General features: G+C 39.9%; 1 protein-coding gene across 6 annotated transcripts in view; it reads right to left on the bottom strand.

Moving 5' to 3' along the window:
- CDIN1 (CDAN1 interacting nuclease 1) overlaps positions 1-18,385 on the bottom strand; it is a 234,352-nt gene that overhangs the window by 127,786 nt on the left and 88,181 nt on the right. For all 6 annotated transcript variants that reach the window (XM_070797241.1, XM_070797239.1, XM_070797240.1 and 3 more), the window contains exons 6-7: positions 2,223-2,302; positions 1,825-1,874 (exon numbers count right to left, since the gene is read on the bottom strand). In XM_070797241.1, the coding sequence (XP_070653342.1) occupies positions 1,825-1,874; positions 2,223-2,302 (130 nt within the window). The remainder of the gene's footprint in view (positions 1-1,824; positions 1,875-2,222; positions 2,303-18,385) is intronic.

Here is an 18,385-nt window from a genome sequence, read left to right as displayed (position 1 = left end):
ATCTAGTTTCCCGTAAGCATCTCAACTATTACTGAAAAACAGCCTCCTGGCATTTACAAAGCAGTTGACTTCATACTTTAGTCCATGCATACATAATTAGATAGTTATATTTAAAATCAATATGCAATCCTTCAAAAGACATTATGCTTTTAAAACCTTAACTTTAAATTGATTTTTAACTATTTTATGTGCTTTAAAATTAACATGTAATTCCACCCCAGATACTCTAAGATGGTGTTAGTTGTTTTGTGGATGTGCTAAACTTTATCACTGTGGCTACGTGGGGGTTGGCATTCCAACAATTTCTAACACTATCGTTAATTTTACACTGAAAATGGAAGCATAGTTTTACTTTGGTCTAATAAAAGGTTGGACTTATAACAATGCTGTGATTTTATTAAGTTAGACTGAGAACATATTAGGAGAATAAAATACAAAGGGCTATAATATAGATACTGAGTATTCTTAAAAGTGGGCTCTGTTGAAAGATTTATTTTTCAAAGGTTAATTTCATGAAAAAAAGAAAATGAATCATTTTTTTTCTTTTACAATAATTTCACTAACTCTAAGCCTTCATGAAACAAGGTGGAATACAAACACACACACACACACACACACACACACTTGACTAGCAAAGCTTCTTAAAAAAAGCCTCCTGATTGGTAACCACTGAGTCATAACTGGTCACAGTGCCATCTGTGCTAATAAAACCCAGGAAGGGCATGTTGTATTATTAAAAAATATAAGACTCATGGACTCAGGTAGATATCATTTCCATTAAAAATTACTAATTATTTACTCTTTACACAGAATGTTTTAGCCAAAGATTATAAAAATTCTTAGTGTTGCCACAATACTACTAAATGTATTGATTAACAGGGTCCTACTTCACAAAGTAGTTACTGTCCACTCAACTCCTATTTGGGCTTCCCAGGCGGCGCTAGTGGTAAAGAATCCACCTGCCGATGCAGGAGACACAAGTGATGCAGGTTCAATCCCTGGGTTGGGAAGATTCCAACATAGAGCAGGAAATGGCAATCCACTTCAGTATTCTTGCCTAGAAAATCCCACTGACAGAGGAGCCTGGCAGGCTGCAGTTCACGGGGCCACAAAGAGTCGGAAACAACTGAAACACGTGTGCATGTACACGCACACACACACACACACACACACACAAATCCTGTTTGATGAAGCAAGCATTAACTCTTTAGTAATTTCAATGTCTTTAATGAAAAATGACTGGACATCTGTTCTCCTAGCCTTAAACTCAGTCCAGAGGGAAAAATTAGCTTGGTTTTCTCTAAAAATGTTTATTAGGGACCCAAGCGACAGCTCAGAATATAATCAACATCTAAGCAGTAAGAATCTACTGCCCTTTAAAACCTGATGGTCTCTGGTGGCAGTTTAATCGCATCATCCCTTAACTACAGGCTCAAAATTTATTCTCAACTAAATTTGGTTCATTTCAAATAGAAATTTATTCATATTTGAAAAAATGTTCACTGAAATGCTTAGATACATTCTAAGACAGTGTGCTACCTGCCTCGTGACTCTATCTTTAAACTCATTGAAAACCAAGCAGGTTGAAATAAGCATGAGAACATGCGACTGCTGAACTGACATCTTCCCAGTGCCTATCTGATTTTTTTTAAGCTGTAGAAAAGAATGGTCTGCAGTGACCCTCCAGTTGATTGAATATAAAATAGAAGAGTATGAAATGTGTTTTGTGAAGCAGAACTTTATGTCAGGTTAAAGCTAGCCACATCTCCTCCACTGAGTCTAAGCTCGTCAATTGTGCACCTAAAATTTTATGGGAAAGGATACTGTTTGATGCAGTCCACCAGTGGTCCATAACAGCAGTCATTCACGATGCACTGCAGACAAATAAGAGGAAGGGTCTGGGATGGAGCGACTACAAAAACTGTCAGACAATATCCTAAAAGCAGTAATTACTTTTCTTAAAAAATTTTTTTTAAAAAAAGCTATCAAAAGACTGTTCAGATTTAATCACAGAAAACAAAAATTGCATGCTTTTTATTCACTATAAAAGCAAGCTATTAAAAAGTGAAATGCTCTTCTCACAAATATTGCATTGCCATTTATGGTGCACCCTGACCTCAGTGATAGTTTATGATGACAGTAATTAAATGAGGTTTAAAATCCTTTACTCTGCTAGGCAGATAACAGCATTGCCACTGAAAATAGACAGCTGTGATTAATACCTGATAGACCTGATTTGCTAGAACTCCATCTGGAATCTGAGAAGGGTCCCGCAGCATACTATTTATAACAGACTTGGAGGCTGCAGAAGAAAAGAGATGAACTGTTAGCAGACAGTCAACATACTTTTAATACAACATGAAAAGTGACATATACCTATAAATACACCAACCATGAAAATGAAAACACTACTGATACTAATCATTTTTTCCCTTTTTTTTTTTCAAATCTCAGAGAAGCTTTTAATTAAAACATTTTGCCAAGTTTATAAGCCACATTGACAGATTTGAAGATGACCTAATGTTTCCAAGGTAAATTCACAAGTACAGACCTAAAGCATATGTCTCTTCGCAGATAAATTAGCTTTGGAAAAGCCCACTTGGGGGGGAAAAAAACAATCAGAAAAGAAAATATTTTCCTTCTGCAGGTAAGTATGTTATAACCAAGCATATGTAGCTGGAGAGTTTAGTGAAGGCAGGTCAGATGCAAAGACTTCAGTGACGTCAATAAAAACTACCTTCAGCCAAGAAAGCATCTCTGAATCTAAATCTTTCTAAAATAATTCTCAACTGCCATGAAATGTTATGTCCATTTCACAGGTAAGGAAAGTAGGTAAAACTGACACAATTGAACAAATCTTAAATAAGAGAAAAAATACATATATACACACACAATTGTACAATTATATACAAATTTTTGTCCCAAAGTATGTCTCATCATACCCAATTGCAAATTAAGCTGACCTTATCCCGGGGGAATGCAGTGGAAGGGGCTATAGGAGGCATCTTACGAAGTGTGGTATATCAGATCACACCTTTTGAAAAGCGAGGCAGAAGATTCTGACTTCACTGCTTAGTGGAGGCATGCAGAACCCAGTGGCCAGAACTCCTCTTCCTCAGCATGGGGGGAAGGCAAGTCTCTAGACTGAAGCTAAGTCAGGTATTGCCTAAGAATCAATTCTTTCAAGTCCTCCGGTGGAATCATTCCCAAACAATTAGCAAAATAGCTTATAGGGTCTGATCCATACAAGCACAAACTAAAAAATATACTGGATAATTATCTAGTTAAGAGAATAAAAACATGCCACAGAGCTACATCATCATTCAGGTTCTGAGATAGTTTTTCATCCTTTTTTTTTTTTTGAATGATTTGTTCCTTATCAAGTTCAGTACCATAAGAACACTGACAGACATGATAAATGTTAGGAAATTCTGTGGAAAGAAACAGGGAAATTACATCTTTCTCACTTAAGCACGCTGCACAAGGAAATGAGTGCACAAGGAAAAAAAATGAAGCACAATTATTTTAATTATTTCCTATTCTTAGTTACCTAACTGCATGTGTATAACAATGCTATGTAGTTAGTTGCTATTTGTAAAATGTTTGCACTGCAAGCGGGGAGGCATATTTGGAGTCTCAAAAAGATTGTCATCACTGAAGGAATATTATCCAGCTCTGCAACCTGGCAATTATTGAGCCTCTCAAATTCAGGGTCTTCATCTGTAGAATGTGATAATGTTATCTGACCTGACTACCTTTAAGGGTTCTCATATGAGTCTCTAGAGGAAACAGTGACAACACTACGGTTTTAGTAATTTTGTTAAAGCAATAGTAAGTAATATCAAGAAAAAAATCAGCCTTACACATTGACTTTGAGTAAGCTTAAGTTCAGTTCAGTCACTCAGTTGTGTCTGACTCTGTGACCTCATGGACTGCAGCATGCCAGGCTTGCCTGTCCATCACCAACTCCCGGAACATACCCAAACTCATGTACATCGAGTCAGTGATGCCATCCAACCATCTCATCGTCTGTCATCCCCTTCTCATCCTGCCTTCACTCTTTCCCAGCATTAGGGTCTTTTCAAATGAATCAGTTTTCACATCAGGTGGCCAAAGTATTGGAGTTTCAGCTTCAGCAGCAGTCCTTCCAATGAACACTCAGGACTGATCTCCTTTAGGATGGACTGGTTGGTTCTGCTTGCTGTCCAAGGGACTCTCAAGAGTCTTCTCCAACACCACAGTTCAAAAGCATCAATCCTTCAGAGCTCAGGTTTCTTTATAGTCCAACTCTCACATCCATACATGATTACTGGAAAAACCATAGCTTTGACTAGTCGGACCTTTGTTGGCAAAGTTATGTCTCTGCTTTTTAATAAGCTGTCTAGGTTGGTCATAACTTTCCTTCCAAGGAGTAAGCCTCTTTTAATTTCATGGCTGCAGTCACCATTTGCAGTTATTTTGGAATCCAAAAAAATAAAGTCTGTCACTGTATCCACTGTTTCCCCATCTATTTGCCATGAAGTGATGGAACCAGATGTCATGATGTTAGTTTTCTGAATGTTGAGTTTTAAGCCAACTTTTTCACTCTCCTTTTTCACTTTCATCAAGAGGCTCTTTAGTTCTTCTTCACTTTCTTCTATAAAGGTGGTGTCATCTGCACACCTGAGGTTGTTGATATTTCTCCCAGCAATCTTGACTCCAGCTTGTGCTTCATCCAGCCTGCATTTTGCCTGATGTACTCTGCGTATAAGTTAAATAAGCAGGGTGACAATATACAGCCTTGACATACTCCTTTTCCTATTTGGAACTAGTCTATTGTTCCATGTCCAGTTCTAACTGATGCTTCTTGACCTGCACACAGATTTCTCAGGAGGCAGGTCAGGTGGTCTGGTATTCCCATCTCTTTAAGAATCTTCCACAGTTTGTTGTGATCCACACAGTTAGCAGAAGTAGATTTTTTTCTGGAACTTTCTTGCTTTTTCAATGATACAACAGATGTTGGCAATTTGATCTCTGATTCCTCTGCCTTTTCTAAATCCAGCATGAACATCTGGAAGTTGATGGTTTACATACTGTTGAAACCTGGCTTGGAGAATTTTGAGCATTACTTTGCTAGTGTATGAGATGAGTGCAATTGTGTGCTAGTTTGAACATTCTTTGGCATTGCTTTTCTTAAGTTAGACTTAATTATTTCAGAAAGAAATTACCATGGTTTAGTGGAACAAAAACTGGGAATACAAAGCAGCGAACTGTCTTACATTGCTCTCACATGCTCAGTCCGGTCTCTCTGTGACCCAATGGACTGTAGCCCACCAGCTCTTTTGTCCATAGGATTCTACAGGAATGAATACTGGAGTGTGTTGCCATTTTCTTCTCCAGGGGATCTCCCTGACCCAGGGACTAAACCCGTGTCTCCCGAATTGGCAGGCAGATTCTTTACCCACTGATCCATTGTAAACTCACTCTGTTTCCCCAACTTAATTCGAAGGCCAGGACAGTAGGAGGGGACCAAAGCAATCACTCACATACTGGTCACCTTCTCTGAAGGACTGCACTCACTCTGATCTGCTACTCAATCACACATCGATAGTAATGGCAGACACTCCTCTGCAGTACCTCTGATGCTATCAGTATCTCATGGAAACAAAAGCACCTTGTCCACATGTTCCTGGTCATTGCTAGGTTGTTACACTGCTAACCCTCATACCCATGTGAGAAGAAGATTACTAAATGACCAGACAGCATACCTAAAAATATGCTATTTCCCTATCCTAGGGAAAATTACTGACCTCATATCAAACTATATGCAAACTCATTGCTAAAATCATAATGGTCCTTTTTAAAAGAAGAGGGACAATACCCTAGGACAGAAAAAAAAAATTAGGTCATTTGTTTTATGAGGGAAGAAAGGGAAATCTTACAGGAAAAAGAAACTGATGACATCATAGTTTTCCTTACAATATACATTATAGAACAGTGTGCTTATCAGAAGCAAGAATCATAGCCAATAAACTTAAAAAAATAGTTTGAATATATTGAATAGAACACTATTCAAATCAAAGGAAGCTTGCAAAGGGAAGTCAGTGATTTGAAATTGAATAGTAAAAACTATATATATTGAGTCCACGTTCATTTAAAACTCAAGAAAATCTCTTTTCTTGTCTTGCAACTGGCCGTTTCTCAGAGCAGGAGATAAAGTGCTAACACACAGGACCTCCAGGCCAAGGCTCCAGGTGCAGGACATGTCTGCACTCCATGTCTGGGTATTTGCACTCAGACATGAGTAGGTCTACCTCCCAGATCAAGCCAGAGTGCAAGCATACATTTACACACAAACTCTGAAGCTTAGGACACGCCCAGTGAGTGAAGTGAGAGTCACTCAGGCGCGTCCGACTCTTTACACCCCCATGGACTATACAGTCCATGGAATTCTCCAGGCCAGAATACTGGAGTGGGTAGCCTTTCCCTTCTCCAGGAGATCTTCCCAACCCAGGGATTGAACCCAGGTCTCTCGCATTGCAGGTGGATTCTTTACCAGTTGAGCCACTAGGGAAGCCCAGGAAATGCCAAAGGGAGGAATAATAACATCAACCAGATAAGGAAGAGCAACTGGACAATCCTGGGGTGGCTGGGAGTATGAGGCCTCAAAGAAGCCCATGCCTTTCATGGAAACTGTCCCTAGGCCAGCCATGACCTTCATCCATTGTGCGTCCATCTATTTTGACCATCTGTGGATAGGAGTCTTGTTCTCTCCAACCACTCCTAGAGGCATTCATTCTGTTGATTTCATAGTTTAACCCTGCCACTGCTTCAACTGCTGGGATTTCAAGTATCAAGCCTGTTCAAAGCAAGAATGCATGAGTCACTTGCAGCAAGATGCACTAGGAGAGGAGAGGACTGGTACCTGTTCAAGCACACTATACAGAGTACAGGGGCGATACGCAATGCCTGGACTATGACATGCACGTGTGTGCGCTAAGTCGCGTTAATTGTGTCTGACTCTTTGTGACCCCATGGACTGTAGCCCATCAGGCTCTCCTGTTCATGGGATTTCCCAGGCAAGAATACTGGAGTGAGTTGTCATTTCGTTCTCCATACTGTGGAATATTTTGAACACAAAGAGGCCAGGATCCTAATATAACAAACATCTATGTCCCACCTTTCTGGGCTTCCCAGGTGGTGGTAATGGTAAAGAGACCACCTGAGCATGCGGGAGACATTAAGAGACCTGGGTTTGATCCTTGGGTTGGAAAGATCCCCTGGAGGAGGGCATAGCCACCCACTCCAGTATTCTGGCCTGGAGAATCCATCTTTCTAAATTAACTTCTGGACTGGCAATTAATACTAAGATAGCCCAATACTAATTTGTGTAAACTTTTAAGTTGATCAATTTGCTAGAAATTGCTTTGTTTTATTAGTATTTTCAAGAAAACAAATTTCAGGTTTTTTCTACTCCTCCACTTCTTCAAAATTCATTTATTCTTTTGTGATCATTATTTCCTGCTTTCTTCTTTGAGTCTTCTATATTTATTAATACTTTACTATGTGTATTAAATAAAATTTCAAGCTTTAACACACTTTTTAAGGCTACAATTTTTTCCTCTAAATTCTCTTTTAGCTACATGTCACAAGTTCTGTTGTCACTTACAAATATTTTGTAGTTCCTATTATGACTTATATCTTTGATTAATACATTATTTTAGAGCATTTCATTTTTAATATTCCATTTGATTAGATTGTGGCAACCCCCAAATTATTTTAATTTGGAAATATATGCTTGACTTTCTTTGTGTTCTTGTATGTGACCCGATTTTTATGAATGTTTCAAAAATCACTGTAGTTCCTATTTTAGAGGTATAGGGTTAAGGTATGTCTAGTATAGCAAGATTTTTAATTGTATTATTCAAATCTTCTATATTTTTACTAATATTTTCCAAACTACATATGTACTATTCTACTTCTACTGTCAATTTGTCAGCTTCTCCATATAATTCTGTCAATGTTTGCTTTTTATATTAAGAGGCTATATTGTTGGGTGTACAAACTCATTGTTCTAAGAATGAAATTTTGTCTTTTGGCATCATCATGACCTTCTTAATCTCGTGTGTGTGTGTGTGTGTGCGCGCGCACACGCGCGTGCGTGTGTGTGTGTGTGTGTTAAACATAAAATTACCTAATGGTGATACTGCTGCACCACTTTTCTTTTGAATAGTATCTATCTAATACATCTGGTATTTCATTTATTTAAACTTCACTGTATCATTATGTCTTAGGTCTGACTCTTATTAATAGCATTTAGCCAGATTTCCTAAAATCAAATTTGGAAATCTCTCCTTTTTTAAGAGTGAGTTTAATCTACCTGTAACTGAGACATCTGGACTTACCCTACCCTCTTACTCTCCATGCTCTGGTAACCATTTTCTTCCCCTTTCCTATCTACTACCTCTACACTGATTACGTTTTCTTTATGCCCTCTCTCTGTCTTTATTCACTGAAAAATATCAATAATACGGTTTTTTAAATTTTTATTTGTTTGTTTTTGGCTGTCCTGAGTCTTCATTTCCATACTTGCAGTGAGCAGGGGCTCCTCTTCTTGTGGTGTGTAGGCTTCTCATTGCAGTGGCTTCTCTTGTTGAGGAGCACTGGCTCTAGAAGCACAGGCTTCAGTAATTGGAGTGCATGAGATTAGTTGTTCTGCAGCATGTGGGATCCTCCTGGACCAGGGACTGAATCTGAGTCCCCAGCATCGGTAGGCAGATTCTTAACTGCTGGACCACCAGGGAAGTCCAATAATATAGTTTGTATCTACTTGTTTAGTAGTTCTCTCAACATTTTTTCTAATCTAATCATACCTCCTTGGTAATTCTTAGTGTAAGGAACTTAGAATGCACTCATTCCAACCAGAAAGTCTCCCTTCTTCATCAGCTTCCACGCTGCTGCTGCTAAGTCACTTCAGTCGTGTCTGACTCTGTGTGACCCCATAGACGGCAGCCCACCAGGCTCCCCTGTCCCTGGGATTCTCCAGGCAAGAACACTGGAGTGGGTTGCCATTTCCTCCTCCAATGCATGAAAGTGAAAAGTGAAAGTGAAGTCGCTCAGTCGTGTCCGACTCTTAGCGACCCCATGGACTGCAGCCTACCAGGCTCCTCCATCCATGGGATTTTCCAGGCAAGAGTACTGGAGTGGGGTGCCATTGCCTTCCCTGAGAAAAAGGATGAGTAGAAGAGAATTCTTTCTGTCTGACTGCCTTTGATTTGGGACATCGGCATTCTCCTTGCTTTGAACTAGACCTAAAATACTGGCCCCTCCTGAGTCTCAAGTCTGCAGGTCTTTGGACCAGCACTAGGCCACTGGCTGTCCTGTGTCTTTAGCTTGCTGACTAACTATAGATCTTGGGATTTATTAGCCTCTATTATCATGTGAACCAATTTCTTATAATCTCTCTCTCTCCCCGCTGACGTCTCCCTCTCACGCTCTGTCTCTCTACACACACACAGACACACACACACACACTCTTGGTTCTGTTTCTCTGGAGAATCTTCACTTACATAGTCTCTTTCTACTTTTAAAAGTATTTTTAAACATTCAATGTTTATTTAAATTTATCAACATGTTTGTCAATTTCCTCTTTCAGTGCTGCTTCTTGAATGCCACATTCCAATTTTAGATTCAATATTCAAAATTGGATATTGTTACTAAAGCACCTCATTTATGAGGGCTTTCAGCTAGGATCACTGAGTAGCAAGATCTTTGGTTCTGCCTTATCTGAAACTATCTTCACTGAGTTCTCAGTCTTGAATGATAATATAGCTGGGTACAGAATCACATGCTAAGAATCAGCTCTTTGAAGATATAATTCCATTGTCTCTTGACATCTATTACTGATGAGAACTCTATTGTCAGATGAATAGCTGAAATTATAGTACATTTATAAAACAGAATATTACTCAGCCATAAAAGGAACAAATTTGAGTCAGTTGTAGTGAAGTGGATGAATCTAGAATCTCTTACACAGAGTGAATTAAGTCAGAAAGAGAAAAAACAAGTATTGTATATTAATGCATATATATGGAATCTAGACCCTGATAGGTCAGTTGGTAAAGAATCTGCCTGCAATGCAGGAGACACCGGTTTGATTTCTGGGTCAGGAAGATCCCCTGCAGAAGGAATAGGCTACCCACTCCAGTATTCTGGCCTAGAGAATTCCATGGACTGTACAGTCTGTGGGGTTGCAAAGAGTTGGACACGACTGAGCGACTTTCACTTTCACTTCATGGAATCTAAAAAAACAGTACTGATGAACATAGTAGAGAATGGACTTGTAGACACAGTGGGGGAAGATGAGGCTGGGAAGAATTAAGAAGGCAGCACAGATATATATGTGTGTGTATGTATATATATGTGTGTGTGTCTGTGTATATATACTGTCATGTGTTAAAAAAGATAGTGGGAAGTTCCTAAATAACAAACAGCCCAACCTAGCACTCTGTGATGACTAGAGGAGTGGGATGGCGGGGAGGGGAGGAAGGCTCAGGAGGGAAGGGATATAATTACAACTGATCCATGCTGTTGAACAGCAGAAATCAACACAAAATTGTAAAGCAACTTTCCACTAATAAAAAAATATATAGAATTTAAAAAAGAATTCTGCTGCTGCTGCTAAGTCGATTCAGTTGTGTCCGACTCTGTGCGACCCCATAGACGGCAGCCCACCAGGCTCCGCTGTCCCTGGGATTCTCCAGGCAAGAACACTGGAGTGGGTTGCCATTTCCTTCTCCAATGCATGAAAGGGAAAAGTGAAAGTGAAGTCGCTCAGTCGTGTCTGACTTCACGACCCCATGGTCTGCGGCCTACCAGGCTCCTCCACCCATGGGATTTTCCAGGCAAGAATACTGGAGTGGGGTGCCATTGCCTTCTCTGAAAAAAGAATTCTACTGTCAGTCTAATAGTAATCCCTATATAGGTAATTTGTCTTTTATTTCTGGTTGCTATTAGAATTTCCTTTGTTATTCAATAGTTTCATCACTGTGTACCTGGATACGGCTCTTTTTAGTTAGCCTGCTTGGAATTAGCTATTTTTCATGAGCCTAAGGATGAACACATTTAACTAGATTGAAAAAAATGAGTCATCTTAGCTTTGGTCTCCAATTTTTTTGGAAAGCTTACATTAGACATCTTTTAGAAGGTCTTATCTCCTGTCTCCTACCCCTATAAAGTGTTTATATTTTCCATCTCTTCATCTCTTGTGTTATACTGAAGTTGATTTCTTCAGATCCATCCTAGAATCCACTAACTTTTGTTCTAATCTAATCTTCCAATTTTGATTTCTTGTATGTAATTCAACAGTTGACTCACCAAATGAGCTTTTAATTTCAGTGACAATGATTTCATTTCTAAATTATTTTTGTTTTTTCAATGTGTTCTCATACTATTGTCTTTTGTTTATCCAGTCATGGTCTTTCTTTTTACTTATTCAATCAGCTCATATATTAATTTTGTAGCTTTCAAATGTCATCATATAGATTAAATGTATAGTGTCTTCATTTTCTCATCTCTAGTCCATAGTATACCATTTCTCTACCTACCTATTGACCTGCCTACCTATTTACCTATCTTCCCTTTGACAGTGGTTTCCTCACTTGCTTTGTAAATTTTTACTGTGAGCTTATTTTCAGAAAGAATTGTTTGACCTGCGCTGTGGAAATAACCATGACAAAGTAGTTTCATGTTTACTTTTGCAGAGACTGGTTTTATTGTTAATTTCTTAGCTCAGACTTCCTACAGTAAATAAGAGTGCAAATCTGAACCTATACCCACAAATGGCTGACCTATTTCTAATTTCACTCTCCCCTCCTAATACTCTACAACCCAAGTCCATAGGCAGTAAGCAAGTCTCCCTGACATTTTCTCCAGGCAAGTGGAGTTTCCCAGTCTTTTTTTTTTTTTTTTAAATGGTTTGGGTTATATGTTGAAGCTCAATTCCAGCTCCTGGATGCACATCTTTCCCGATGGGGGGTGTGGGGTTTAAAAATCCCAGCCCCTGGCCTTTTATGACTATATCTAAAGCTAACAATTCTTATGGACTTACATGGCATGAGCTCCTGTTCACCACTCCAAATACACATTCTCTCTCCACTTTTTGATTTCTTTGTTGTTGTTTTTTTGGTCTATCATTTCTTTGTCATGGCAACACAGCCCAACAACCAAAAATTATTTTGTTATGCTCCTGAAGTTTTTGGAAACCCTCCAATAGGAAGTTTAAAAGAAAGCTTGTTTGTTATTTTTCTGGAGTTAAAATTATATAAGTATATATATTTAAATAAAGTCCTCCCATAAAGTTGCAGCCCCAAACAATTGCAAGAAGGGCAGGTGGCAAATATGTTGAGTAGGCTGGAGAGTGGAACCACCAAAATCACTCGTGAAGTCCTCTCTTTTGCATGGTGTCTGAGCCAGGCAGGGGACTGAGAGAATGGTCATTGGCGGCTAGAAAATAAATTGTTACCCTGATCGCTCCAAAGCCTGCTACCGTGTCATAGACCAAAGCACTGCAGTAATCAACAAGCTTGGGAAACAGGACAACTTGTTTCTGGGGGGTTGAGAATCAGTTTGGCTTCTTAGACTTGCATTTTTTTTTTTTTTTTGGTGCATGTGGCGGTGTGTGGTAGTATTTGTGTGTGTGTGTGGGGGGGGTCTTAAATACCAATTTCCTTACTTGCTCATTATTTGGCAATTTGGGCTAGACTTGATGAGACAGCTTCTCCTTAGGTGGTGTTAAGTGGAGTAGATCATTTGGGTGCTGGACAATTTGCTTTCATGATGACTCACAGCTCTGGCAGATCTGTGCTTGCTGTGATATCAGCCATAACTGTGGGAGAGGGGCTTTGGTTTTTCCCCATTTGGGTCTATCTAAGGTCTGCCTGAATTTCCCCTAGAATTGATAGGTAGGTTCCAAGTGTAAGCATCCCAAGGAACTAGGCAGAAGTTTATGGCTTCTTAGGATCTAGCCTCAGATGTTATACGAGAAGATCATAATTTTTATTTACATCTTCCTCACAAGAGGGAAAACATGCCTTCTGAAGGAAAGGTAAACTTGCAAAGCGATGCAGTATAATACCTGCAAATGGAGAGACCACATGGAACGGTGGTTACGCACTGAGTCTAGGATCAGATTTGGTTTGGCTCTTCTACCTGCTAGCTGTGGCATCTTGACAAGTTAATTAATGTCTGTGACCTTCAGATCCCTCGTTGGTATAAGAGTGTAACACTGGTGCTTACTTTGCAGGATTATTGTGATGATGAAATAACACACAAAAAACACTAACGTGCAATTTGAGACTTGAGCTGTTAGAGTTGTTAGGCTGTTGCCTTAGTTGGTATTAGATCACACCATGGTCTGCCTTCTACCTCCCAACCTCACATCGTCATTATTTGTTACTTTCTATGGTCCAGAGGGTTAAAAACAGAAAGACTTCATGAGGTGTGTGTTAAGTCAGGAGCCTGCTTTTACCAGGCACATGTTGCCACAGCCTTGGAGAGACAGCAGAAGTGAGTCTATTCTACACGCAAACTGGGGCAAGGCCAGATTTCCTTTTCTTATTCCCTGCCCTGATCCACCCCTTTGTGGGATTCAGGCTGTTCCACCCAGAATCAAACATGTTCTCTGGAAAGAACCTGATGGAAATCCCTATAATCACAGAAGAAACAGATTCCACACTTCCACCCCCAACCTACCCCCATGCCCAACTTAGGGCATTTCAAGCACCAGCAATCTAGCAAGCAGAGATTTTACCCAAATCACTAACACTCACACCCAAGTTTAGAACTACTCCTTTCCTTAGTGTAAGCTCAAATAAGTGGCCAGCTACTGCGGAAAGGACCCAAGGCAAATAAGCAGATGAATCATCTACACTCTTAAGGTCACTGGAAGTCCTGCCCACTGCAAAGGGTGCCATCTGCTCAGGTTACACCTGGATAAAACAAAGACAAGACCCTATATAGCTGAGACCTCTAATCCAGTGTCATCAATGGATTTAAGCACAACAGGTGAGCCAGCATGGGGCTGACTATACACTGGATAGTAGCAATCAGGAGAGAAAACAAGATGAAGTGAGGGAGGGATGCTACAGGGATAAAGATGAGACTGGTCATTTGGAAAGAAAATTGATGTGCAGACGGCATGGTGGTGTTAGAATCTGGTTCTTCCTCCACTGAAAAACAAACAAACAAACAAAACAATCCCTTCAGTTGAAAAGCTGGATGGGGAAGATGGCTGCTCTCAAGCACACCAAGAGTTCCGCCTCGCCACATGACTGCTCCAGAGGTGGAGCTCCAGAACAGCAAAGCCTAAAATACCAGTTAGAATTGGATCACTTCCTCAAATGCGTAAGGTCTTTGGATATCAAGCTTATGAAGGTTCCAAGTTATATATCCATGGAGTTGGTTTGCCAGTGTCTTTTCTGGACAATCTTAACATTGCCCGTGGTGTATAGGAGCCTACTTTCTCTTGCAGTTGGAAGTATGTCTCTTGAGAATTCCAGGCAGCTTGCTAAGCTTTCCTGCAGCACAGGAATGATCTCTAAAGCAGTCTGATCTCATTCAACAACCTGAATAAGAAATATCTTTCAACATTAGGGAATCCTATAGGGACAAATTATAATTCTGCCCTCTAACTAGCACATAATCATGTAAGAAATAACTTGAACCAGAGTCATCAAAAAAGTATTATGTAAGGACGAAAGGAAGAAGTCTTCAAAGCATGAATATTCACACTGATCGGATTCTTGTCTCAGGCAACTTATAGCTCTACAGCCAGTACACACCATCAACTCTTATTCAACAAACAAACATTCAACAGAAATTTATTCAGCACATGGTTAATGCCAAGAACATACTTAATTGTACCACAGACTCTATCCTCCAAATCTGGACATTCTTTTGAATCTTTCCCTTGCCAAAACCTCAAAGTTCAGTTCAATTCTCACCTCCTCCAGTAAAGTTTTTCATTAATTCTTCCAATCTACTTGTTCTCCTCTCCCTCATATTGTGGAGTAGAGTGAACTCATTGTCTACTGATCATTTTGCACTTGATTAAATAAATGGCTTCCCTGGTGGCTCAGAGGGTAAAGCATCTGCCTGCAATGCAGGAGACCTGGATTCGATCCCTGGGTGGGGAAGATCCCCTGGAGAAGGAAATGGCAACCCACTCCAGTATTCTTGCCTGGAAAACCCCATGGATGGAGAAGCCTGGTAGGCTACAGTTCATGGGGTCACAAAGAGTTGGGCATGACTGAGTGACTTCACTTTGTCACTTTAAATATTACTTTGTCACCTATTGACATAAGAGTGATCAAGAAGCTAAGACTTGAAACCATGACATCTTTAAAAAAATGTGAAGGAAAAGATAATATTTAGTACCGCACAAGAAAAAAGGCATCATACTTTCTCAATCTTATCCTTATATATCCAAAGGCTTTTATATGCACTATTAGGCTCATCCTGTGATCACAAGTGGTTCTGAAGCCATAAGGTTTCAGATTTCAGCATGACCCTGTGTTTGGTCTACCTCCATCTTCCTTCATTTCTTTATGGTTTGTTTCATTATGGCTACCCTCAGGACACTTTTAGACACTTTTTTCTTAACTGCTTCCCAGCGAAATTTTGTTGTTGTTGTTGTGCAATTACTAAGTCAGTTCCGACTCTTTGTAACTGCATAGACTGCAGCATGCCAGGTCGCCCTGTCCTTCACCACCACCGGAGTTTGCTCAGACTCATGTCCGTTGATTTGGTGATACCATCCAACCATCTCATTCTCTGTTGCCCCTATAATCCTCTTGCCCTCGGTCTTTCCCAGCATCAGGGCCTTTTCCAACGAGTCCACTTCTCGCATCAGGTGGCCAAAGTATTGGAGCTTCAGCATCAGTCCTTCCAAATGAATATTTAGGGTTGACTTCCTTTAGGATTGACTAGTTTAATCTCCTTGCTGTCCAAGGGACTCTCAAGAGTCTTCTCCAGCACCACAATTTGAAATCATCAATTCTTGGGTGCTCAGCCTTCTTTATGGTCCATCTCTCACATCCATACATGACTACTGGAAAAACCACAGCTTTGACTACACGGACCTTTGTTGGCAAAGTTATGTTTCTGCTTTTTAATACACTCTCTAGGTTTGTCATAGCTTTCCTTCCAAGGAGCAAATGTCTTTTAATTTCATGGCTGCAGTCACCATCCACAATGATTGTGGAGCCCAAGAAAATAAAATCTACCATTGTTTCCATTTTCCCCCTATCTATTTGCCAAGAAGCGATAGGACCAGATGCCGTGACCTTCGTTTTTTGAATGTTGAGTTTTAAGCCAGCTTTGTCACCCTCCTCTTTCACCTTCATCAAGAGGCTCTTTAGATTCTCTTTGCTTTCTGCCATTAGGAAGGTATATATATTCTGCATATCTGAGGCTGTTGATATTAATGTCATGAATACACCAGATATCTGGTTATGCAATATCACCATCTTTGAGCATGCATGGTTCACATGGAGAACTAAGGAACTGCTTGTGTCAGGTTACTTGGTAAGATGCCTGAAAGCAAAAATATTTCTCAGCTATCACCTCAAAATTGCTCTACACAAATAGCTACTCAACAAATTGCTGACCAAATTATTAATAAACTACTCAAAACCCAATTCCCTATTGTTACAGCAATTCTTAGGTAGTCAAACGGACTTGACTTAATTTGACCTTTTCTTGTTAGAAGAGTAGGTGTTTCAAAAAACTGTTTTCAGAAAAAGCAGACTAAGAGGGCGTTGTACATATAGGTCTTTAGATAAATGTTGACAACATCTAATGTCTTATCTTCCAAAGAGAAGAATGCTTAACACTGGCACAGAAGTGACTTTACTATAACAAAAGAATTGTTCAAACAGTTACATGCTATTTAAACAGGTATCTATTTATGGCAAGAAAACCTAATTTATCATTTATGATGGAATTATAAATTTCCCTTTGGAAATAAGTGACATTTTAAAATATCAAGTAAATACAGTATCTTTATTATTAGTGCATATGGTGTTATGTGGATACGGTAAAACTAAAATTTCAGAAAACCAGTCTAATATTTATACCAAGTCATTTGAAAATTTGGGAAGGTGGGGTTACTCAGCCTATCCTATAAAGAGTGTCCACTTCTGAAAAGGAATAACAGCCACCATTTACTGAGTGTTTATTGTGTACCAGACGGAGAAGGCGATGGCACCCCACTCCAGTACTCCTGCCTGGAAAATCCCATGGATGGAGGAGCCTGGTAGGCTGTAGTCCATGGGTCGAGAAGAGTCAGACATGACTGAGCGACTTCACTTTCACTTCTCACTTTCATGCATTGGAGAAGGAAATGGCAACTCACTCCAGGGTTCTTGCCTGGAGAATCCCAGGGATGGGGGAGCCTGGTGGGCTGCCGTCTATGGGGTCGCACAGAGTTGGACATGACTGAAGCGACTTAGCAGTAGTAGCAGCAGCATTGTGTAGCAGGCACCAGTCTAAACCCTTCACATGCATTAATTCATCAAATTTTCAGTATGTACTCACAAGGAGGCTATCCTTATCTTAGATATGAAGAAACTGAGGTATTAAGAGATTTAAATAACTTGCCCAAAGTCCCATTATTAGTTAGTGGTGGAGCCAGGATACAAACGCACAAGCCACTTGGGCTTGTAGTTACCTGGCTATTCTCCGCCACTATTCCCATGTTAGTCAAAGGTGATGTGAAATGTTTCTGATCAAGGCATCATATTTATAAGAACTGATCGTTTCCTACCTGCTAGATGTCCCTCCAATTCAAATACTAGCAATTAAAGTTTCAAAGACACTTAGTGCTCCAGGTAGAGAAAATACAGGGCCATGTAATGAAGATGAGCTCTCTTTTCTAAGCTTACTGGGGCCCAGCATGTCAGGCGACATTGAGATTTGAGTCACAGGTAAAGAGAAGACTGCAGCTCAAGGTCAGGGGAGAAAGTTAATGGCAGCAAAGATCTACCAAAATCTTATGGGGCAGCTAGAAAATCCAGCAGATCACAAGGGTCTTATGTTACATAAAAGAGAAAAAATGGATGTTCTTAAAAGAGATACTACAGCTGGTATGATCGAGTTTGTAGTGGTCAGTGAGATAGGGGTAAGTCTCTGCTTTACAAGTTGATGACTTCAAGAAGCCTTTCCAGTAGTTTCCTCTGGTAGTCTGCTCATTTATATCTCCAGTGCTGGCAAAGACCCATACCACACCATGGTGTCTGCCGCAGTGCATAATTAGAAAGCAGTTAATTCTAAGTCATTAAGAGCGTTACCCAGGATTGGAAGGATTCATGGAAAGGGAGACAGTACGAAGGCATGAACTTGCACTCTT

Source organism: Bos indicus, chromosome 10 (assembly GCF_029378745.1).
Source record: "Bos indicus isolate NIAB-ARS_2022 breed Sahiwal x Tharparkar chromosome 10, NIAB-ARS_B.indTharparkar_mat_pri_1.0, whole genome shotgun sequence".
NCBI lineage: Eukaryota > Metazoa > Chordata > Mammalia > Artiodactyla > Bovidae > Bos > Bos indicus.
This window is presented reverse-complemented; position numbering and strand designations above follow the sequence as displayed.